Here is a 25,363-nt window from a genome sequence, read left to right on the forward strand (position 1 = left end):
TAGTGGCAACATTTTTTCAAACTGTTTAATGCTTTCTGTTTGATCAACAAAATCTCCATTTTGACTGTTTGAAAAACTTTCGTTTGTCTCAACTGTAACAATAGAATTGTAATATTCAAAATTGACAATTTATGTAACTGCTGCAGTTATATTGTGTGCACGCGCACACACACCCACAACTTCTATATATATATATATACATAAATACAAAGTCATTTAAAAAAAAAAAAAAAAAACATATAGATAATGAGCTATGGAACAAAGGCTCATAATATAGCCAACTTGCCCAGCAGCCTTCTACAAGTAAACCCCTCAAACAAATGAAATCCATTGCTACTGAAACAGTTGAGTTTGGGAAAGGCAGATTGATTCAAATGGACCCAATTCATATTGCAAACCAATATCTGACCGAGAGTGGAAACAATCCAATTCATAGAAAATCTCAAGTTGGGCTGCACATAAGCAATCTTCTGAAACAAACTCCAAAAAACTAGTATCCACTTGCTAACCGATCGAATAATCAAATCTCACGAGTTGAAAAAGGACTCAAAGCTGCATCGAAAATCTTTTTTTTCTTTTAAATGCAAGATGCATCAGTATCTTGATCTGCTAGTGCAGACTGCACAGCCTTGTCATATCTCCCATGCTAAATGTAGCCTTCAACAATTCTCATCAATACAATACAAAACAAAACCAGCAAAGCACATCACAACAGATTCAAGTTTAGTTCTTAATAATTTTAGTTTAATGTTGCATTAAGGACTCCGAACTTCAACAAGTTACTGCCAATTTTTTATCCCCATTTTGCACACAAATTGTAGTCACATGAAGACAAGACAAAGATAGAGTCATTTCCCGAGTCTAGCACACATCAACGAACATTTATAGATAATGAGGTTCAATACAGTAAATTAAGGAAAGCCTCTGGTTTGTGCAAGCACAGTACCTTCTCTGCACTGTACCTTCTCTGCACTGTACAATTCAACAACACAACAACAATACTGCAGCTAATACGCAAGAAAACGAGTACCTCCACAGCATGCATCATGACCAATCCGTCATCTCTTTCTGCGCTTTGGCTGCTCCACCTAGAATTGGAATCAGACACAATCCCCTTAGACATTAAATGATTCATTAATAGAACATAAGCACCATTATAGGGAAAAACTAATAATAATAATAGAACATAAGCACCATTATAAGAAAAAAATAAAATAAAATAATAATAATAATAATAGAACACAAGCACCAGGTTGAGCAATATTCGTATATTGGAATCAATCAAAAAAATCACAAAGCAAACATATTCTATTTTATGAGTACCCAAATTCTTCTAGCATAACAACATTTTTCATTATGACAGAAAACACACAAAACAAAAACATAACATTGAAAAGAATATCAGACAGCGATAGGACTCAAAAACTTTTCTTAAGATTCTAAATTTTATTTCCTCTTACATGTTTTCTTAGCAATCTAGTGGGTAAAACTAGCAACTCAGGTACTATTACTTCAACCTGTCATTGTTTAAATGAAAGACTCAAAATTATTTAATTTGTTCTTTCAATAGATGTTGACACACTCTAAATGTAATAATTTGTTCATCATTGACCTTACCCAAAAAAAAAAGAAAAAAGAAAAAAGAAAATTGTTCGCCATCAACAAATTATACACCACTTCATAGCATTTCTCCACTTCATCATCCATGCGTATTTTTCTCTTCAATCATCAGATCTTATGGATAATGAATCCATAATGATGGAAGTGCTCACTCCTAGATATATCTTCGCTTTAGATTTCTACTATACCTCCTAGCTTCACTAAGTTACAGTAATGTGTTTGCTTTCAATTCTATTTAACCTAAAACCTTGAAGGTCTAGTGTAGCTCTATATTTCTAATCCCAATATGCCTAGTATGTTCATATACAATGAGTGGAAAAGCATAAGAACACAGTGACATTTCTTAAGGAAACCTATTGCTACATGAATTACTTGTTTGCCACTGCTGCTTCATCATAGATGCCCTTAATCACGTTAGTATAGCTCATCAAAACTCCCATCTTTTCTAAATCTTCCTCGTTACCATCTTAATCTCCTGAACATATGTTCTCTATCACATCAATCAATATATGAACTGATAATTTAAAAGATTAAGGAGAAAAATTGTGAAATAGAAACCGAACCATTTTTCAATAAGATGACATTGACAGTCATTAAGATTTTTGTAATGAAGACTTGGTTTGAAAGCTCTCCCTCATGTGTTTTTAGAGCTTTCAAATAGACAATACTAAAAGTATAGTGGGGGGAGTTCCATGAATTATCAAACTCAATAAAGCGAATAAAAAACAAGCAGCCTCACAAGAATCCAATATGAACACAGATAATCTGTAATTAAATCAAAACCTATGGTAAAGAGTTGTAAGATGGAACACAACTTAATTCACTGCTCTCTTGCCCATGTAATTGACATGACATACCAGAAATCCAACACTAGTAAATATCAAAACCATACAATATATGAATGCTACATTGATCTTATTAAGGTTGTTGGCCCCATATGCCTTGTGTTAAATAATTTAAATTTGTATGACATAACCAGGACATGACTTCCTCCAAGTAAGAGTAAACAGTGAGCAACGCAACCCCAGGTAAGGTAGACAATTTTTCCCTCAACACCCACACATACACAGTACCAACTATTAAAATAACATTTTAAATTATATATTTAATTTCACACTCCCAAAAAAAAAAAAAAAAAAAAATTTGCAATCAAATCCAATCATGACAGGAAATGCATTGAAAGGCAGTTTGAATTTAGCAATACAGTAAAACTTTTGGATTATTTTTTTGTCAAACTTGCTTCTCTTTTGAAATTAAAAGAGAATTTGTAGGGAACAGATAATTATCCTAAATTAAAGCATATTAATTGGTTCCAACTAGAATAGGACCACTCAAACATATTAATCCCAAAGAAATAAAAGAAAATTTGTAGGGAATTGACCATTATCCTAAATTTAGGCTTTCTTTTTAGAAATTGAATGACGGAGATTTTTCAATAAATCTTTCAGTTTGAGTTTGTGAGGATTGAGGGGTAAAATATATGCCATTGGTGATGAATTGTTACTTTTGCAAGGCAAATTTAATATCCTTGTGTGTCTAATAGTTTAAGTGCTAGTATAATGCTTATTTACCAATAATAATAATAATAAACATTTATCATAAATATTACAACTAAGCAACAAAAATTTTTCTTATAATATATAGATATATATGTGTAACACATAAACCCTCCCTAAGGCTTAAATGAATTATGTCAACTTCCAACTTGCCCTCAAATAAAAACGGCAACCTTATTGGTTCCAACTTTCAACTTCCCACTTGCAGCTTATTGCTTCAGAACCTTGTGATCAGCACCTTCAAATAGGTTCGACAACTCCAAATCAGGCCTTAGTCACTAAGAAAAATCACGAGAGATACAGTCCTCTATATAATTACAATAATAACAGTGGAACAATGGGTAAGATAAGGCAAACAGCACTCATAACGATATATACATTACCCGCTCTGGACAAGGCAAGGACAGAATTAATGGAAAACCTATCTTAAATCAAAAGCAATGTAGAAATTCAGTTGAGTGCCCACGAAAATGCTTCCAGCGAGATAATGTCAACAGGAATGCTGATCTATGATTGACCTGTGGAAACTTTGGATACATAGACATGGTATGGCAAAAATGGCACAGGAATAAGCCTCAGTAATGAAAGAGAAGAATAAGGAGTCTCTGCGAGGAAAAAGGCTCAGTAACGAAAACTACAAAGTTGGCAACTAAAATTTTTTTACTTGGTGAAGGTGTACTGGCCAGCAAAAAGGTCCATGATTTATCCTGGGATGATTATTTTCTTAACTGATGTATATCTTTGTCCTTGATGTGTGAGTTAGATCAATCGAATTCCAAATTTTAGAACATGGGGTACAAATTGTGCTATCACCAAGACAAATGTTCTTAGTCTCCTCACAATATTGCTCGTTGAACATGGGCACTTGCTGTATTTCCTATTGATAATTTAAAAGAAAAATTTGTAAGCAATATCTATGTTACATGAAAACATATTTACAAAGTATTCTAAGAAACTTCTAATGAATCAGGTGACACGCTTAATATTTCTTTGTTGTATACTCCTAATTGCGAAAATGTCTAATAACAATCTTGGCAGTGACACATAACCCATACACACACAAGTTTCATGTCAAGTCAACACAAATTCCCATACACACTTTGAAGTCCGTCTAACCTAGGTGTTTTCTCTGATCTTATTACATTCACTTTATCATTCAATTATTTATCAGCGGATAAAAAATATATATTCTCATCATTCAATTGACATAACAAAATAGTAATACACATTCATAGAATCAATCGAAAAGAGTATATATGACATTGTGCACAAAAGGTACAGTTATATTCACAATATTAAGCAATGACTGAATACACAGAAATCCAGTTATATCAAACTGGGGGGAAAAGTATTTTCACCTTAGCCTCAACAGATGGTGATACCGGGATTGAGTTTAACGATCTCTTTGCATCATCATCAGAACAGTCAGAACACAAAAAGCGTTCCAATTTTTTTGCTTCCTCAATAGTCATACCCATACAAGAAGGATGAAACCTGCAAATTATTTGTTTATGCATTAAGGAAAAAATGTAACTATTTATGGATATTGTCATACACACATGCTCATAGGTAAGGGACAGAATGCAGATAGATCATTGAGGCTGAACACCTAAATCAATAAATTGATAAGAGCCTCTCTGCAAACTACAAAAGCAAAACATATTCCTGTGATGTAGTGTCCCACACTACATGACCTCAATTATTTTAACAACTAACATATGAGACTCCCTCCAGATCCCATGGGAGAAAACACACTCATGTAATTTTCACTCTACATAACCTCATGAGGTAATTTGCTTCAACTACTTATGGTCATATATGAGATTCTACTTTGTCCTTCCAATAAATCTTTCACCACATTTTTAATTCAGAATATCCCAATATTTCTTCTCTCATTAGCTCGATCTTTTCCCACTTCTATAACGAACCATCTTAACTCCATCAATTGACAGGCACCACCTTAACTGAGGTATTAGTGCTCTAAGGAATTTTGAACTACAAACCTCTTTCAATTAATATTTACAAGCATTTTTTGCAATACCTCCCAATAAAAGGATTTACACTTCAATCATGCTAATTTAGCTTTACAAAGCATTAAAATTACAAATAATTAAAGAAGGTATACACCAAAGCAAGACACCACTTCAATCAGTTTTCCTAATGGTCACAAAAAGAAAAAATATTCTTTCCAAGTTTCTTCCTAGATAGCATGACCTTTTGGACTTGATATTCACAAGTCATTCCTGAACTTTTCTTCTTGAGTTTAGATAAATTTACTACAAGTGTTGTGAATTATTATAAAAATAAAAATATTTCTTCATGAAAGCTTATCAAAAAATATTCTTTCACGAAGAATCGCCTCTAAGCTTTTGTGACATTCAAAGTCACAGGCCTAGGAAACAGTTCCTTTGCAATTAGTCTAATAATTTTTTTTATTAAGAACCCGATGACCCACCATGCCTTACATTTCTTGCAAATTTTGTGTTAAACCAATGTGTGTGTTTATATACTCCTTCCTTGGACATTTCGAACATGTAAAATTGTGTCTAGACAGATGAAATAAAAGCAAAATAAAACGGAAAAGAGAGACCCTCAGTAAAAGATTCCTGTTTTCCAAATTAACAAAATAACAAAAGGAGCCTCATTATGCTAATGAGAGTTTGATCAGATAAAACAATACATGAATGGCGGAAGACTAATTAAGACTACAATTAGATCTGCCAAAAATGTAAAAGAATGAAAGATGGAATATCTGAATTGAATTCTAGAATTAAAAAAAAAAAGTATACCACAAGCAACAAACCAAATGAATGGCGGAAGACTAATTAAAACTTCATTCTCAAAGTGGCTTCACGTGGCATCACAATATCTATTTATTCCCCTAAGATTCACCCAAAATCTAGTACCTTAGGTTATGTTTGGATTCAAAATTTGTCAAGCGAAAGGAAAAGAATAGGGAGATGAAATTACTCGTGATTACTCAATTTTTCTATGGGTAAACAACCAAAAAAGAATCTTAAGAAATGTCTATTCCTCTTGTTTTCATCTTCCCAAATGGAACAAGCAAAAGTAAGAAATTTAGACTCTCATTTTCCTTGACTAATCCAAAAACCAAACATAGCAATAATCAATGTCCATAGTGATTATCTTACGCTCGTTTCCCTCTCCTTTTTCAATTCCCTTCCCAAGGAAAACAATAATGAGAAAGAACTCAGTTAAATCAGCTCATCAAGTGAAGAAACTAAACAGAGTGCAAGTAATAGCAAATTTCATCTGTAATTCCATGTATAGAACCTCCAACATGCCAAATGGAAGAAAAAAATGATGATAATAATAATAATAATTTTTATAATTAAAGCAAATTATAGCTCCAGAACATAATCATGAAGTAATTTTTTTCAAAAAAAAAAAAAGAAAAAGAAAAGGCATACCAGTCTTTGCAGCCCTCGCATTGCACCATGAGGTCATCTGGGTTATATGGCATCTCACACTTACAATACCTTCAAAAAATAACATCATCAAAACAGTAATTCATTAGTCCAAAAAAACCACTCACACAAACAAACCAATTCAAAACTCAACAGGAAATTCAACTCACACGGCAACACGGTCGGGAGTGAAACCTCCGGTGGCAGCCTTATACTCGAACCGACAAAAGTAATCCTCAGCACCAACATTCTCAAGCTTAGTGTAATTTTTGAATGTGTGAACAATGCACTTCCCTTCTATCGTGTGAGCACTCTGCACATCGTAGTGGTCCGACAAGAACAACTCTTTTGCTCCGTGAAACTGTCTCCGACCTCCCATAGACTCCTCAGGCCTGTAGTACCACCGAACCCGAACCTTAACGTTGTTCCGGTGATCGGCCTCAATCTTCTCCACGCGTGCCACATATGGAGGCTTATCGGAGTCCGATGGTCTCATCAACACACAATCCCCAGCTGCCAAAAAAAACAAAAATTAGAGAGAAAGAGTGTATGAGAGAGAAATAGAAAGAGAGTGAGGGGGAGTTACGTCTGACGATTTTGTTGGTGCCTTTGATGGTGTAAGAATCAACGTCTTTCTTGCCTGGTTTGGTCTTCGCCATTAACGATTGAGCTTTGAAGCTATTGTTTGAGAGAGAAAGAGAGGAGTATTGGATTTTGTAGAGAGAGAGAAAGAGCTGAATCCGAGCTTACACTTAGTTTGGATGGAGGGGTTTGGAGGTGATTGAAGCAGAAATGGAGGTTTCAGAGAGTAGAGCAGAACAGAAACCCTAGTTGCTGGGGGGACAGAGAGAGCGTGTCTAGTCTAGAGAGAGGAGAGAGAAAGAGGAGGGAGGGAGGGGGACAGAGATCGGACGGGAAGGGTTTTGTTTGGATGCGGTGCGGACATGAATAGTCACCACCATACAGCGTCTATCTAGCTATCTATCATCAACTACACCAACATCATATTATTTGATTGATGCGTGCATGCGCGTCCATTTTAAGGTTTGTGTTTCTTTTCAATTAGGGCCCACAGTTTATTTATTTTATTTTAAATATAAAAATACAAATACAAATTACATCCTTTTAATTTGAAAAATTAAATTAATAGGTTACTGTATGTTAATTTTATTAATAGATCTTTTATTTATTTATTAGGTTACTGTATGTTAATTTTATTAATATATCTTTTATTTATTTATTTATTTTGGCTATAATTCATATTGCACATGCTTTTTCATTGTTGATGGAGCATTACAAAGCATATGCTTAATTATTTATTTGGCTTTGGGAAATTGGAGCAGAAAGAGTACACCCCAAACCAACTAAGCCTCCGTTTGGGAAGTGGGTTGGCTTTTTGGCTTTTTGGCTTTTTTGGCTATTTTAGCCTGGGCTAAAAAGCTTGGTTTAGGAAGGGCTTTTTGGCTTTTTGGCTTTTTTGACTTTTTTTGTGAGAGAAGAATGTAATGATTATAGGTTGGATGTGATGTTTTGTTTGTTATGGCTAAAATAGCCTATTTTGTTTTTTGTGGCTAAAATAGCCAAAAAAGCCTGAAAAAGCTCTTGCCAAACACAGGCTAATGTGGTGACTTGTGGGCGTGTTTTAGAAAGTTAGTAAAAAGTTAATTTTTGATTTTTTGTTAAGTTTTTTAATTTTTTAGAAAGTGATTTAGGAATTTGGTAAAAAGTTGATTTTTTATTTTTTAGTTTAATATTTATTTATGGTGTCAAATCAAATTAAAATGACCAAAATACTCTTACCCAACATAAAAAATTTATTTTTTTATTTTTTTGTCATAGGCCCTAATTTGTAATTTTACACTTGCATTTTTAGCCCTTCCCAAATCAATTTTGTTGCGTTTTTGGCCGCATACGTTTTTGGAAAATGAACAAAAACGTGACTTTTTATGAAAATACCCAAAACGGCACTTGGTGTCTACTAAAGAAATAAATTATTATAATGTTACAAAAATGAATAAAAATTGGAACGAAGGGTAATGATAATGCAGGAATGACTCAACAAGAGGGGGGGACAAAAAATAATAATAATTATACTAGTTTAGAAACTTGAAATAGAGCAATGTTTCTATATAAACAAATCTACTGCAAAATTAATAAAAAATAAATATAAATAAATTAATGTGCATGGACCAATTTTTAAATGGTGAGTCACGTTGCCTTATTTATATAATTATCGACATTCTTTTTGTAATCAATTATGTAATTATAAAAAAAGACGATATATAAGACTTATCAATAATGTTACACTTGTTATTTTTATTGTCACATTTTATTTAGTACTTAGCATGATACATAACTATTACTAATGCAATGACTTCCACATAAATTTTACTAATATTGAGGCCTCGTTTGGGAACATGCTAATTTGTAACTTTTTGGCTATTTGGCTAAAAAAGTAGGTAAAAAAAAACTTATATGTTTGGGATGATTTTTTGGCTAATTACGAAAAGATATGCAAAAAGTGGAGAGAAAAGAGAATCTTTGACTTTTTGGTATGAGTTGTTAGCTTTTTGGCTAAAATGGTAACTTTTTGGCTTTTTGGCTAAAAAGGTAAGTCCCCAAACGGGGCCTGAATAGTCATATATGTCACATTATATAATAACTTAGCCTCCGTTTGGGAAGTGGGTTGACTTTTTGGCTTTTTGACTTTTTTGGCTATTTTAGCCTGGGCTAAAAAGCTTGGTTTGGGAAGGGCTTTTTGACTTTTTAGCTTTTTTGACTTTTTTTGTGAGAAAAAAATGTAATGATTATAGGTTGGATGTGATGTTTTGTTTGTTATGGCTAAAATAGCCTATTTTATTTTTTGTGGCTAAAATAACCAAAAAAACCTGAAAAAGCCCTTGCCAAACACAGGCTAAAAGAAATATGATAAATTTGTATTATTGGAGACCAACTAAGGATTGTAAAGTAGTGTATGCAAAGTCAAACCTTATAATAATTAACTATATGTCATTTTTCTTAGCTTTCACAATGAAAAATGGGTCATTACTTCAATGCACAGGACAAGCCTAAATCACCCAAATCAAACCTTAGGTGCTTAGAGCATATCTTTCAATCAGACCAAAAATAAACCAAAAAAAAAAAAAAAAAAAAGGTATCTTTCAATTAAAATCAAATTAATCTGATCCATCAAGTGTGGTCTAAAAACAAGACTACTTGTTTTTTTGGGGGCATCTTTGAAATTGTCACCGTAATAACATTGTTATTTTGTCGTCATTAAAAAATAAAATAAAATTTTCGTTAATATTTAAGCTCCAATTAAAAAAATAATTACAATAAGCTCAAAATTTTTGATATAATCATATAAGCTTTTCTTTCATTAAGGGTAAAATTAATAAAACTATTGGAATATGAAAGAGAAATACCTTTTTGGCCTTGAAATATTGTGTTAAAAAGAAAAATTTATCATTCAATATGAAATGAAAAAATTACACTTTAGACTTCACTCCTTTTAACCCTAACCAGAGACATTTTTTCTTTGCCTCCGTTTACAACGGAAGACTTCACTTCCTATACATATATAGATATATCTACACATGATAAAGAAGAAAATTGAAAGAACATATTATTTTCTCCCAATCTCACAAGAATAATTTAAATTTAAATTTAAAATAAAATAAAAAAGAGAGAAAAAACTTACCCTCATTATCATCATTTTCTAACTCTACTATTTGAAGAAAAGCTCATCATCATGGCTAATGGAGTAAGTAATTGACAATGTGGGGGTCCTTCGCATAATTGCATGTTACAACCCTTTGAATCAGTAAAGATTTCTAGAAAGAAAAGATAAACAAACAAAAAATAAAGTCACAAAAGTTAAATTTATATTTTTTCCATTTTTCATTCTTTTAATAAATTCAAGATTTGAACATATCATAATTTTGTTTGATGTACACCTTCCCTTCAGTTAACCTTTAGTCATATAAAGGTTAGGAAAACACAGCCAAGGCTGTAGTTTTAGTTAACAAATAAAAAACAAAAAATAATTATTCAGTCCAGAACTATCACCTTAGAGTTCACACCAGTGGCATCACCACCGTCGCTACTCACCAACAACCCACCACCATAAGCAAGAACCACCATAGCTCTATTAAGGAAAAGAAGAAAACACTCTTTCCAACCCAACTGAACACTACCACCCTACATTTCACACCACCACTAATATCACTGCCCACCACCACCCTACATTTCTTCCTGCCATTAATATCACTACCCACCCCCACCACAACCACCCACCACCAATTACATCATTACCCACCCACCATAGGTACAAAAAACACCAGTCCATGATCACAAGAAAAAGAAAAAGACCAAAAAAATAAAAAAATTCTCTCATTCCAACTCTACCATCACCACCAAGCAACACCACAGCTTTACACAACAACTACCATTTCATAATCACTAGTAAAAAAACACTTGTTTTTTTTCATAAAACAAGATAAATAAACTGGGCAGTTACAACTCCTGGAAAAATGTCTAAACACAGACATAGTTTGGAACAGTAGCCACATTGACCATATGAATGGTGCAGAGAATTTGCAGTCTTTTTGATGAATATCCGTTGCTTGGCCTTGTTTGGGAACAGGCTAATTTAGTAACTTTTTGACTATTTGGCTAAAAAAGTAAGTAAAAAAAACTTATATGCTTGGGATAACTTTTTAGCTAATTACGAAAAGATGTGCAAAAAAGTAGAGAGAAAAACTTTTTGGTATGAGTTGTTGGCTTTTTAGCTAAAAAGATAACTTTTTGACTTTTTGGCTAAAAAGGTAAGTCCCCAAACGGGGCAGAATTTTCATTTGCCAGGAAAATCATCTGGATTTCCCCTTTGGCAGGTTAAGATCAATCTTGATCTGTCGAAGACAATGAAGTCAACTTGAATGTGAATCAATTCACCAACTTGTGGGAGCTTCTACATACACCCACTAATTTTTCCGTATACTTGCATGTACACATGTTTCTCTTTAAATAAAGTGTTAATTAATTGACAATGCGTGGCGGGTGTGGAAAGAAATGAAGCGGGTGTTTTTAAAAACTCCCCATCTGATGCTACTGGATTCAAGCAGTTCTCATGCTTGGGAACATATGTACTGACTAAAAATAAAGAAAGACGGACAGTTTCCAGCAGATGACTAGATCTCTAGAGTCTGAGAAAAACATATTAATTTGAATATTATTGTTTGTGTCAAGGGCTATGTCCACGCATTAAATAAAAAGCAATAGTAACCGCACCTGATGTCTGTCTAAGTATATCTGACACTAATTGACACCAATTACATGACTTGCTAGAGTTTCTGGATCACAACAGAATTGGCAAGTCCAGCTTGTTCAATTGATTGGTCCAGATCAGTGAGTTGTTTGGGAGGGAACCCCACCGTCTGCAATTGATATGTCCTTGCACCCCCGGGCCTTGATGCATCAATGAAGGTGCGGATATCCCTGATTGTATGGTGGTAGTTGAAGCGCGAAACCATGCGTGTACCGTCTGCCAACCTGAGCTGAATTGAGGTAGAAGGTAATGCATCGTCCACAACTAGACCCATGGATGGGGTTGGAGCAGTATTGAAGGAAGTGGTAGCCACTGTAGGCTCTGTGGATGTGGTGGTGCTGCTTAAAGTTCTTCCCACGCCCTGAAATGCGAGAAGGTGCTTCTCTGGTATCTGCACAAAGAAAAAACAAAGCTGTGGTACGTGAAGGACACAGATGATGAAAAAACAAGGCTGTGGTAAGTGCTGGACACCTATGATGAACGAAAATACAAGAAGTTAAAGGAAGAAATATGAACGCACTGGAAAATTTTCTTCTTTCCTCATCAGATTGACATGGACTGCAGTCCTCCTATCTGCTGGCTCGAGTTCTTTTGGACACTCGGACTTACTGATGCTCTGCATTGAGATGTAAGGGAACCACAAGATAGCATCCTCGCAATTAGAAAATCATTGATAATTGCAAATAAGATCGAACCCTTCATAAAAAAGGACTGAAATTCCAGATAAGCTTAGCTCAGCTCAGGTATGCAAATGGTCAGTTGTATGGTCAATGGAAATTTACCGGAAGAATAACCTTTTCTTTCCCAAAATAACATAATAGAGCAGTGCCATCACAGGCACAATCCAAGTATAATCAAATTACAGAAGAGAACAACAAACCAACTCTCTAGACACCTATATGACAATATATATCCCATGAGTACATGAAATTCAATAAAATTGTCAATGGAGTAGGAGACTCTCCCTAAAAGCCAAGAAGGCAAAAAGTGATCTTCAAAACTAACCCTTCAAACTTTGACCACAAGTATAGCTGGCACCTCCAGTAAAGCATCTTTAATCGAGCATTTAGCCCTTGAGAGAGTAGAATGGCGAAAAATGATCACGTAGCCGACCCCACTTGATCAAGACATAAGACTTATTTGGATTAGTCTAGTAAAGCATCTTCCTTTGCAGGTTTTTCAAAATGAGAAATAAGGAGAGGAAATGGAAAGGTAAAAAGAAAAAAGGAGAATTAGAAAGCAATTTCAATTCATTAATCCCCACAATAGTTAATAGTTGCTTCTTCGGTATGCAAATTGTAGTATGCAGGATCATTTTAAATTATTGAATGTCATGGATGATTTTCCATACCTCATCCCCAATTAGGAACATTTGAACGAACTAAACAATATTCAATCAAGTTCATGATAGATGAATAGTTTCATGGACTAATCTCAATAAAGAAAAGTTTGCAGCAAATGATGATTAATGAAAAATTCAAAGTTCAAACTACTGCAAAGCATCAAGATTGGGACCCATAAATACCAGTCAGTATGAGAACTAAATACTACCTCCAAGAAAGATGCATTTTCAGGATCATCCAACCTCCGCAATGGACCATCATCAACTGTGAATCCGTCACTCCAGAAAATGATATTGCGTGTGACAACTTCAGGCTGCTGAGGAGCAGATGACACAGTCTCTCCTGAAAGTAGTCTCCCTGTTCCAGTAAAACTTCTTGAGCTTGACGATGGGTGAAGGTTCTCAAGAGGTCCTTCTACAGCTCCTGCTTGTCTAGCTTGAGTGAAAATTGCATCCACATCATTGACTTTGGATGGATCTTGGACAAGCATTCCACTGATAATATTAACATTAGCTAAATGTTAAATCTTATCATTTTGATTTATTTTTAATAAGCAAATGTTAGAAGGTAGAAATAAATAAATATTTCTTCAATAATATTCAGTGTTGAAAAGAGCTTCGTCAAATGTAAACCTGTACAGATGAAATACATGAATCAAATATTACAAGACACGTATCGATAATCAAGTGACACTAAGCATGAGCATTGGGCTTTGCTTTGTTTGATAGATCAACCAAGCTTTTTAGTTTCAACCACTCTGGACAACTTTAAAAGGTCAAATAAATTTCTAGAAGTTAATCAAAAATCTCACAAAAATAGTATAACAGTGAATTTTTTGGAAATGATTAAAGAAACATTGCTGCACTTGATAGAATATTTATGATAATTTAAAGTATGAAATATGGTGATATCAATATGCATGACTGAAATTTTATGTCTACTATTCAACATCATTCACAAAAAAGTACTAGCTTTTATGAAAAATATAAATAAATAAAAAAAGTACACGCCCTAAAAAATTTACCAAAAATCAAGGTGAGAAAAAACATTAATTATATATAATATATATATATATATATATAATGTACAAGAAATAAGATTTCATAAAATGAATAGATTCATGAGAATTTAAGTAGTGTTGGTTGGACATAAAATGAGTAAAAATCCTTTGAGATAGTTTAACCATGCGCAACATAGACCATCTAATGCAACACGCCAGCAAGAAAAAGTAAGTTCATCAAGGTAGAAAGTGACAAAAGGAAAAGAGAAAAAGAAAAAAAAACAACAGGGGTTGAGATGGTGAGAAAAGATATGATTTACTTCGACTTGATTGCAGATATGGCCATTAATTGAGCCAATAAGATGAAATCATTCATGTAACAAACCCCAAATAATTGGCATGTAGACCTTTTGAGTTAAGTAGTAATCAAATGTAATAAGAATTAAAGTACGATATAAACCAAATTTGACAAGAAAAAAAACCCATAAATTTAAAAGGTCCAATTGGGAAATAAGGAGGAAAGTCACCATCATGATGCTACCCGCTATATACTTATGTATGTTGTGAATATCAAATTTAATTTCAAAACCATAGTCAAATTCAAAGACTTTGAAACAAAAGATTACAAAATTCACCAACTTCTTCAGCCTCAATTAAGGCATACCGTTAAGAGTTCCTTCCAAGTAAAGATTTCAGTATCAAAAATCCAGATTGGAGCACAACTAAGTTAGTCATATTTGTTTATTTTCGTATTTCGTTCCTATAATCAAAACTTGAAGAACTTCCAAAACTGCAAACGCCTCAAATCCATTTCACCAGTCATGTTCAATCAACTAAATAATAAGTTTCATAATAGAATGTTAAGACTCTTCCAGTGACCTATGATATGAACCTCAATTGGCATACAATCCAAAAACTAACATAGAAAACATACACATTCTACAAAACAAAGACAATGTATATATATACATACCAAACATACCTAAATCAGAGCTGTGTATTTTCTCAGGAAGCAAAACGGAAGGTGAAGGGCAAAATGGGAATAAAACGTAAAACAAGAGGTACCTCTTCTCGCCACCAGTGTAGTACTCTTGGGGCTGATCATCAGAATCGCTACCAGAGCCATCCGTAGACGGACGATTCAGATCGGAGAGAGTACGAACACCGCCGGTACGACTCCCGGAGGGCTTCTTGTTGCGGTGCCGCGACCGGAGACTGTAGGGGTTGGGATGAGAGCGAAGGGCAGGTGGCGGAGAGGGTGATCGGGAGCGGGAAGGTGAGGCGGAAGAAGGCGGAGATTGCGACGGAGGGAGGGTGGCGACGGCGGTGGCGGAGGAGGAGGTTTCGAGGAAGGTGGAGACGGCGGCGTCGAGGTTGAAGTTGTGACTTTCCAAGAAGAAGAGGGCTTCTTCTCGAGACGCAGAAGCGATCTCGCAGAATGTGTTGATCAGATCAGCGTGGCTGTTAGGGTTTTCTTCTTCTTCTGCTTGCTTCTCCATCGTTACTTTCTTGCAGCTCTCTCTCTCTCTCTTCGCTCTCTCTCAAGCATCGACACCTGGGATATTTATACGGTTACTGATATTTGAGATGGCGTGCGGCGAATGCAAACGAATCGACCTAAATATTGATCAGTTGTTTATGGTTTATTTTTAACTCACAAATTCAAGCCTGTTTGCGATGTTCATTTGGGTTAAAATAAATTATTTTAATTAAATAAAATAAAATGTTACTTTCAATTTATAATTTAAAAAATTAAAAAATCATTTTAAACGGAACTTTTTAACTTCAGACTAAAATAACTAAAAGACTAATGCCTCATTTGGAAATAGGCTAATTTAGTAATTTTTTGGCTATTTGGCTAAAATATGAGCTAAAAAAAACTAGTATGTTTATGATGATTTTTTGGCTTTTTACGAAAAGATGTGCAAAAAAGTAGAGAAAAAAGAGAATCTTTGACTTCTTGGTATAAGTTGTTGGCTTTTTTATTTTTTTAGTAACTTTTTGACTTTTTGACAAAAAAAATCACTTGTCAAACGAAGCCTAACTCACATCCTAAACTAACCCTTAATGGTGAATTATAAATAGATTCTTAGGGGTTGTTTGGGATGATCTAAATAAGTGTATTTTTTGACTTTTTATGAAATATAGGTTCGGTTTGAAGTGATGTGTTAGAGAGGTAATGAGACTTAAATAAGATGATGTGATTTAAATAGAATAGTAACTTTTTTATTTTTTTACTTTTTTCAAACATACCAAATCAGCTCTTAAATTTTCTTTCTGGTTTTGGATTTTATCATCCCTTTAAAGTTTTAATTTTATAATAAATATTTTTTTTATTAATAAATCATCTTTGCAATTAATAAAATTTTTAATAATCTCATAAATATATTTTAATTAATAATTTATGTAATTTTATTATTGTATAAAATGATAGTTATGAATTTAATTTTTTTTAGTTAATTTTATTAAGCCTTCGTTTGCCATGTTAAAAAGCCTGACTGTTTGGTTATTTTATGTTAAAAAGCCCGACTTTTTGGCTATTTTAACCACAAAAGACAAAGGCCTTGTTTACTAGAGCCGTGAGAAAGTGCTTATAGTTTATGCCTTAACAGCTTATAGCTTATAACTATAAACATAAGCTGATTTCTGACTTATAAATTAAGCATCTCCTGCCCACTCAAAGAATAAGCTGATTTCTGACTTACAAAAAGTTATAAGCTGCATTATTAAGCTAAACCAAACACATCAAAATAGCTTACATTAAGCTGAAAGTTGAAATAAGCAGTTTTTAAGCTGCACCAAACAGGTACAAAGTGGTGTTTTGGTAAGTTGGTAAAAAGTTAATTTTTTGACTTTTTGACTTTTTTGGTGATTTTTTGACAAAAAATTGAGTTGTTTTGGTTAAAAAAGCTGATTTTTTTTTTGTTAAAAAAGTTAAAAAGTCAAAAGTTGACTTTTTACCAATCTTCCCAAAGTGTCTCAAATATATTAAAAAGTCAATAAGACAAAATGTCACATCCAAATTATAATCATTTTATTTTTTCTTTTACAAAAGTAAAAAAAAAAACTAAAAAATCTACCCAAAACGAGACTTTTTAGCCCAGGTTAAAATAATTAAAAAGCCAACCCACATCCCAAACAAACCCTAAATAAAAAATTATGGCAAAAGAGTATTTATAATTTTTCAAATCATATGGACCAATCCGTATTTTAAATAAATATCAAAAAAAATATTTGTAATTTATCCAAAATTTAAAAGGTTTTAATAAATTCTATTAAATGGATTTTAATGAATCAGTTTATAAATTATTTAAATTAACTTCTTCGTTTTTTTGAGAGCCTATTTAAATAAACTTCAAAATTTTAATAAATTTTACAATACACTTAAATTTAATTTATAAATCGAAGGAATATAGTGGGTGTTTGGCAAGTTGTTATTTTAGTAAGTTTTTTTAGTTTTTGATTATTTTTTGAGAAATTTTTTTTTGTCTTTGGGAAGATAGTTAGATTTTTTTTGTAGTTGGATATGATGTTTATGAGAGAAAAAATGAAATGATTATGAGTTTAATGTAATATTTTGTCTGATTTTTTTTTTTTTTGGTTTTTTTAACCTATTTTGTCTTTTAGCAAAAAACTAACCAAAAAAAAAAAAAAAAAAACCTTCCCAAACACCGCCGTAGTTAAATCAATTACAAACTAACTTTTAACAAATTAAGAAAACTTATTGTTAAACTTATTTCTTTTGATGATTTATTTAATTATGTTTTAATTTATTTGAAAGAGAAAAATAAAATTTAAAATTTATTTTGATGATTTATTTGAAAGAAAAAAATAGAATCAAAAATTATTTTGTCTAATTATTTCTCACCTAAATGTTATTAGAATGTATTTGACATTTGATTAAATCAGGAGTTCAAACAGCCAAAATTAAAGGTTCAAAGAGCCTAGCACAGCAACAGGCCAAAAGGTTCAAGTGAAAGATATTCAAATTAGTAATGATGGAAGTACAACGGCTATAAAGATTCAAAAGGCCAAAATGTTCAAAAGGTTCAAGTGAAAGATATTCAAATTGGTAATAATGAAAGTACAACGGCTATAAATGGCTATAAATTCAAATGACTACGACGGCTATAAACGGCTATAAATTCAAATGACTACGACGGCTATAAACGGCTATAAATTCAAATGAATACAACGGTTATAATTTTCATTATATATACCAAACCCTCCAATGTAAACAAGTTATAAAAAAAACTTGAAAATATTCTTTAATTTATAATCACTCACATCTATTCTCAGAAAATTATACACTGAGCCTTATAACATTAAGCTTATCTTTCCTGTGTGAGATTTACAGAAAAATTAAAGTTTCATTTTATATATCTATCTTTGAGAGATATTTATTGTAAGCTTTCTTTGAAAGCAAAAATACCATTTCATCTTGTAAAAATTTTGCAAACACTATGTTCTTAAAATCTTGAGAGTGATTGTGAATCACCTAAGATTTGCAAAGGTTTAGGCTTGTGAAGTCTGTGTAAAATCCGTAGAGGATTGTTCCATTTGTAAAAACGTTGTTAGCACCTCTGTGAAGCTAGAAGATAGTAAAAAATCTCAAGTGAAACTTGAGGAGTGGATGTAGACTTGGTTGAAGCCGAACCACTATAAATCTGTTTGTCTCACTATAAATCTGTTTGTCTCCTCTTTCCTAATCTATTTACTTTCTTACTACTGCTATACCTATCCAATATTCATGTGTTAATCATTTGATTTACCATGTATATTAGTTATACTTCATTGTTATTTTGTTTGATCATTTACTGCTAAGTTCATCATTGTGCTTGTTAATAATTTATTGTACTAGTAATTAATTTTATTATGATATTATTAATTTTAATTTGTAGAAACCTAATTCACCCCCTTCTTAAACTGCTTTTTGAGTAACACTTGTCATTGGTGTTGTGAGTTTGTAAATTTTGAAATGTATACAAAAATTATAAAAATATGACTATTGTAAAAAGTTTAAAACTTATCTTAAAAATTCATTTTTTCTTATATTTATCCCTCCTATTTTTTACTATAAAATTGGAACCGAGAAGCAACAAACATGTAGAATTGTTTTTTATTTTTTTACTTTTATTAAGTACACAACCTTATAAACAAATTTTAGATACAGACAATCATCTGCAATCACACGCATCAATTTTGCTGAGTGTTTTTACATCTCTTTAGAATCATACATAACAACCTCTAAAAATTACCTCACTAGTCATTTTGATGCTACTTTTATTGAATGTTCAACAAAGAAACGAAGTTCGGCAACCAAATATCCACAACAATCAAATGATCAATGCATACAACACTTCAGGCTATCACAGTTCCCCAGGGGGGGGGGGGGGAAATCACAAAAACTGCCAAATAAGTTCACTTGTTTCGATTGGCAGCCTCTCCAACGTTTGAAAGACGAGGGACTACAACAGGAGTTCCGCGAACCTTTTCAAGAGCAAAGCTTATCCGCAATGGTCGACCTAAAAATGCCTGCCAGTAAATCCACCTTACAATTGTATATATTTTTTATACATTAAAAAGTAATAATAATTTTTTTTAAAAAAAAAAGAAAAAGAAAAAGAAAGAAAGAAAGAAGACGACAAAGAAGAAGAAGAAGACAAGAATTCATGACATGACAATAATCAGCATCTGCTCACCTTCCCATCCATGGCATCTTTTGCAGATCTGGCATCATCTTCTTTTGAAAAATTTACAAAACCAAAGCCTCTTGATCTGCCAGTTTCTTTATCGTACAATATCCTCACTAAAACACAAAAGCATGTACATGATTTATCACAATATAATTTTTTTTTTCACTCCCGACAAATCAGCATAGAATTAATGTTCACATTTCAAGTAATAATATCAACTTTATTTTTTAAACCAAACTCAATATTGTTAACAAACACATCATTGGATATATGTAGACGGTGCAAACTCTATTAAAAGCTTCAAAGTGAAACACAGTTCTTTGCAGATATGTCAAATTTTTAAGGCTTTAACAATAGGTGTTAGTGATATATATCTGACGTAAGAGGTAGGAGAGAAGAATTAAACAGAGGTTCCTGGATATAACTAAGCAACTCTAGTGGTTCAATTTTTTCTGGCTTGATAACCTCCTTGTTCCCCCCAAAGTGAAGAGAAAATAAATAAAAGAAAAGAAAAAGCTTGATCTACACATCACTTTAGTAAAGTTAACTGAGAATGAAACCAATCTTTATAATCCACCCAAAGGGAGTCATTTGAGTTGCATGCATTATTTAAATTAGAGAACAAGTCTGTCAATAGGATTTGGTTGAAATTTGTACAACCAGATTTGAAGCAATCTTTACCTCAATAAGAAGATGGTAAAGAATATAACAAACATGGTCTTTTTATTGGGTTATCGAACAATCAGCCTGCTACATCCTCTTGTACCATAATAAGCAGCAAAATATATTTTGTTCCTGATAAATACCAGACTAAAGGTGATTCAACACAAATATGGGCTCTTAATCCGTACTTTAGTCGACGGATCTTAAAGATCAAATTTCAATCATCACTATGCAATCCTCAACCATCCAACAATTCATAAAATAGAGAAATAAAAACACACGGAAAAAAACTCCCAACAAGCAATTATCCTTTCTTGATTTATTTCAATCTGTAAACCAAAATCAAGTAAAAATTGCAGCGGCAGATATCTGGTGATACAACTAAAGACTAGCATAGGTGGGGAAATTTAATATTAAAATGGCGAATGATTCATCCGTGTATGTAGACTGATTAGCTGCGCGAAAAAAATGGCGTCTTCTTGTGGTGGTGTTTTTATCTCAATATTTAATTTTTGGCAATTTCCCCAACATATGTAATTGAACATATGCTGTTCAACTGTTTACAACAAAAAATTGTTCTTTCTCTCAATCGTCCAAAATTTAACATCTCCTACTCTTCCTAACTAAAATGCGGGAATTACTCTTATGCTTTGTTTGGTTCACCGTAATGAAGTGGAATTTAATGTCATTATGTCCACTATCATATTTCGTTCACTAAAAAAATGTGAAAAATGTATTAAAAATACAATCATCATTCACAATAGTCATTCTATAGGGAGAGACTAAGGAATGGCAATACATTCAATTCTATTTTATTCCAGTGAACCAAACCCTCAATTAAAATGATTCAAAATGGGACAAAAACTTTAACCTGTTTGATAAATTCCAACTGAGATAACCACAACCCACATATCAGAATAATCTAAAAACCAAAAGCTCTTTTAATCCCATCAATGAATAGGAGATATATCAAACTTGTATTAATCGGCAGTAATTGTTCACATGAGCGAGTTAGGCATTTCATCGAATAGGTAGAGAGCAGAGGGAGTTAACAAACAATATACCAAAATGGGATAATAGATATAGTTGGGTTAAGTTAATGGGTGTTTAAATGTGACCTTCAGTGACATCCCCATAAGAAGAAAAAGCATCTGTCAATGTCTTCTCATCCACTGACCATGACAAACCTTCAACATCAAAAGAAACAATCATCTAATCAGAAAACCATTAGATACATATACATATATCTAAACCAGGTGGAGAGAGAGAGAGAGGACCGCCGACGAAGAGTTTATTGTTGGAAGGAGAAGAGGATGGTGAAGAATAGAAACGCCAGCTTGCTCTTCTCGCAATGGAAACCAAACTCTGCTTCATTGCTGACGAAGCCAGTGACAAGGCTGTGCAAATTGTAATTACAAAATATAAGGGTAAATTAAAATATGAATTATAAAATGTAATTTAAAATTTAGATTTGTCTTTTTAAAATTTTAATTATATAATAAATAATTTATTTTATTAATAAATTATTAAATTAATTAATATTTTTTAAAAATATTATAAATATATTTTAATTAATAATTCTGTAAATTTTATTGTTGTATAAGAGAAAAGCAAGGAATGTTGTTTTTATTTTATTAAATAAAAATTATAATAAAAGAATATTTATAATTTTTAAAATTATAAAAGATAATTTATATTTTAAATAAATTTTAAAAAATATATTTATAATTTACTCAAAATATAGTAACACACCAACTCATACACCCAACTCACAGATTGAGCATGGAATTTCAGATGAGACTCTTAAATGAATTGGGATATTCGAATTTGACTCAGGATGGATTTATTAAAAATTCATTTAAAATTAGCTAGTTACGTAAATAAGTCAAGTTTGAATATGATTTTATGTTTGCTAAGTTTTAAAAGCAAACTTGAACAATTCTTGATAAACTTATATGCACTATAGTATCAAACTATTCGATGTCAACTCGTGTTCAATTCACTAAAAAATTGTTTAAAATCAATTCATTATATAAATGTTGGCTAAATATTTTGTAAAAGACCAATTACAGTTCGACGCGTGGCAGAGCAAGGGTAATATAGGAAGGCTGTTCAAGTCTTCGATCCTGATCGTACATGTGACAGTTGATATTATCTATTGCGTGGTCCGAGTAACATTGGATCGGCAAAGAGATGCAAGGTGACGTGGCTTCAGGAGTTACTCACATTCAAATTCAAATATAGGAGGGAAGCTTAACTGCAAGTGATGGCGTAGTGGAACTACTTGTAAGGCAGCATGATCAGTGATCACGGAGGAGCAGTTCGACAGTTTGAAGTGCAGTTCGATGGTCATCTTTGAGGAGTATAAATAGCAGGGAAGACGCCAGAAAAAAACACCAGACTCAGATCCAAGAAACCAATCTTACTTTATATATTTCGTTCCAGTTTTTATATTTCTTGTTCTTTACATTCCTGTACTTTAAATTCCTGCACTGCACTTCATTCATAGGAGTAGTTTCAAGTAGATTGTCGCTGTAAACCTCTACGAGGCTGAGTTTGGATCATTATAAGTTTTTCATACTAATGAAATGCTTCAATTGCTCTTCATTTAACTGTCCTTGTGCTTAAATTTTCCTAAATCAAGCCACCAGTAAAAGTCCTCTTCATTGAGGCTGAAAGAACTACAACACAATCGTCTGATAATTGGTTGGCAATCAAAATTCTATAAAGACTGATTGATCCTTGCTGGCATGCTCATAATTACAAAAATAACCTTCGAAAACCAAAAAGCCAACAATAAATAAAATCAAACTTAAACACATTTTAAAACTAGTTAAATTCTTAAACTAATTTTAAATAACTTAATTTTCAACTCAACTCAACTTATATTTATTTAATGCCTTAATTACACACCCGTACTCTGTGCGAATGTGTTTATGTAAGTAGGTGATTTAACTATTCCTTTGCCTGGTGCTTCTTTATTGGGAAAAATTATACAATAGTCATAGTCTTAGAGTATCATTGGGTCATTCTTTTTCTTCAATCACTGTTTATTTTATTCTTTTATATTTCTTAATCACTCAACACAAATAAATAATGCTTCACTTTATTCACCAATCATCTATATAATAAGGGAGAAGGGTTTTTGAAAATATATAAAAATGTATCGGAGACACATTTTCTTTCAATGGTTGAGATGAATCTGAGATGTATATCAATAGTTGAGATTGATGGATGTTCCCACCCAACACTCCTCTCCCTAAGATACAAATGATTTGCCTCAGTATCTACCCTCTGTCTATAGCGATCCCGGTATTTCCTGTTGTTGTTTAAGTGTAATCCGGACTCGGTTCCATAGATTTGTTGTTGTCTTATCCTCATTTCTATCCCTTACTCTTTGTTTTAGAGTTTTGAGTTGTGTTGGGCAAGTTGGGAATAAGTTGGCTGTGTTTTAAAACTTAGAATTTTGCCAAAGTTTTGTTCTATCCGCTCGAGCGGCTCGTTGACGCTCGAGTGGGCATTTGTTGTTGCCTCTCCGCTTGAGCGGTAGTTTGGACGCTCGATCGTGAATTTCCTTCTCTCAGCATTTTGGTCGTCTGCAGAAAATTCTGGGAGGGTGCATCCGGCGCTCGAGCGGATCTTTGGATGCTCGAGCGTGAACCTGTGTCTGACGCTCGAGCGGGGTGTTGTACGCTCGAGCGGACCTGTTTTATATTAGTTTGTGAAATCACTTTTTGAATCACTTTTTGAATCACTTTTCTTTTCTCTCTCTTACTTTCCCAAAATCGATTTTTGAGAGCTCTTCACTCTAAAACCCAACTTCTCTCTAGGGTTTGATCTAGTAGGAGTGTTTTCCTCACCTTGGGCCTTTGTAAAAAGTGCGTTGATCGACGAGGGCTTCGTTTTGATCCAAGAAATTTAGGATTTGGAGCACTTCCGAGTTTTGCTCTTCTTCTCCTTGGGTTCTACATTTGAGGTCGGGATTTCATTGTTCTTTTTCAATACTTCGTCTATAAATAGACATGTGGTAGTTTTGTATTGCATGAAAATCATATCCACGTTGGATTTGTTTGAAATCACGAGAAGGAACCTAGGATTGGTTGTTTGAAAATGATTATTTTATCATTGATGGTTGTTTTGGGCTAATTGGAGTGTAAATTAGCATGTTATAGTTGAAAGAAGAAAAATCCCCAAATTATATTTTGATTTGGTAAATTAAAATGGAGGGTAGTTAACCTATGTTGTAAATCTCTATTGTTAATGTGAGTTGGGTGAAGGTGTTAATGCCTAAGGGGTTAACTTTAGCTTTGGAATGGTTTTGAAATGAATGTAGTGGATTAATGTGAGTTATGGCTTTATTATCAATGGAATTGGTTTTGTAAAAGAAAAAGGAATAGAATTGGTTTTGTGGAAACAAAAGGGATGGAGTTGGTTTTGTGAAAACAAAAGGAAATAGAATTTGTTTTGTGAAATGAGAAAAGTATCTTTGATATAAGTATGAAAATTGGATTGTTGTTTCTTGAGTGTTAAATACACACACGTGGGGGTTGTATCTTTAACTACCGTGTTAGTGTTGTTGTTGAGTTTATGGTCTCATAATAATTGAGTCTTTAATAAATGTACTAAATACTTGTATCTAGAGGTTTTGTCATTAGTCATCGGTGGAGGATGACAGGGTTGTGTTGGATTGTCGTGTAAGCATTACACCACTGTTGATTGAGCATTGTATGT

The 25,363-nt window shown here is 33.0% G+C and overlaps 3 protein-coding genes across 4 annotated transcripts; all 3 read right to left on the minus strand.

Moving 5' to 3' along the window:
* Positions 1-714: 714 nt before the first annotated feature.
* On the minus strand, positions 715-7,968 carry LOC114320503 (chromatin remodeling protein EBS). Of its 2 annotated transcripts, none has more exons than XM_028267580.2 (5): positions 7,191-7,968; positions 6,775-7,117; positions 6,608-6,676; positions 4,535-4,670; positions 715-1,079 (listed from the first exon to the last, which is right to left on the minus strand). In XM_028267580.2, exons 1-5 carry the CDS (start codon positions 7,261-7,263, stop codon positions 1,059-1,061), a joined length of 642 nt encoding a protein of 213 aa, XP_028123381.1. In that variant the 5' UTR covers positions 7,264-7,968; the 3' UTR covers positions 715-1,058. The 2 variants fall into 2 exon arrangements, with proteins under 2 accessions (XP_028123381.1, XP_028123373.1); XM_028267572.2 differs by having other exon boundaries at positions 715-1,088.
* Positions 7,969-11,790: 3,822 nt separating this feature from the next.
* Positions 11,791-15,984, minus strand: LOC114320488 (plant UBX domain-containing protein 4). The gene is made up of 4 exons (XM_028267561.2): positions 15,339-15,984; positions 13,482-13,767; positions 12,451-12,546; positions 11,791-12,321 (listed from the first exon to the last, which is right to left on the minus strand). The coding sequence occupies exons 1-4, from the start codon at positions 15,770-15,772 to the stop codon at positions 11,947-11,949; spliced, it is 1,191 nt and encodes a 396-aa protein (XP_028123362.2). The 5' UTR covers positions 15,773-15,984; the 3' UTR covers positions 11,791-11,946.
* A 3,394-nt stretch (positions 15,985-19,378) lies between these two features.
* LOC114320309 (glycine-rich RNA-binding protein 4, mitochondrial) lies at positions 19,379-22,405 on the minus strand. Its single transcript, XM_028267479.2, has 4 exons — positions 21,910-22,405; positions 21,751-21,819; positions 19,976-20,082; positions 19,379-19,808 (listed from the first exon to the last, which is right to left on the minus strand). The coding sequence occupies exons 1-4, from the start codon at positions 22,004-22,006 to the stop codon at positions 19,695-19,697; spliced, it is 387 nt and encodes a 128-aa protein (XP_028123280.1). The 5' UTR covers positions 22,007-22,405; the 3' UTR covers positions 19,379-19,694.
* Positions 22,406-25,363: the final 2,958 nt, after the last annotated feature.

This window comes from Camellia sinensis, chromosome 8, assembly GCF_055761805.1.
Source record: "Camellia sinensis isolate YWXY chromosome 8, ASM5576180v1, whole genome shotgun sequence".
NCBI lineage: Eukaryota > Viridiplantae > Streptophyta > Magnoliopsida > Ericales > Theaceae > Camellia > Camellia sinensis.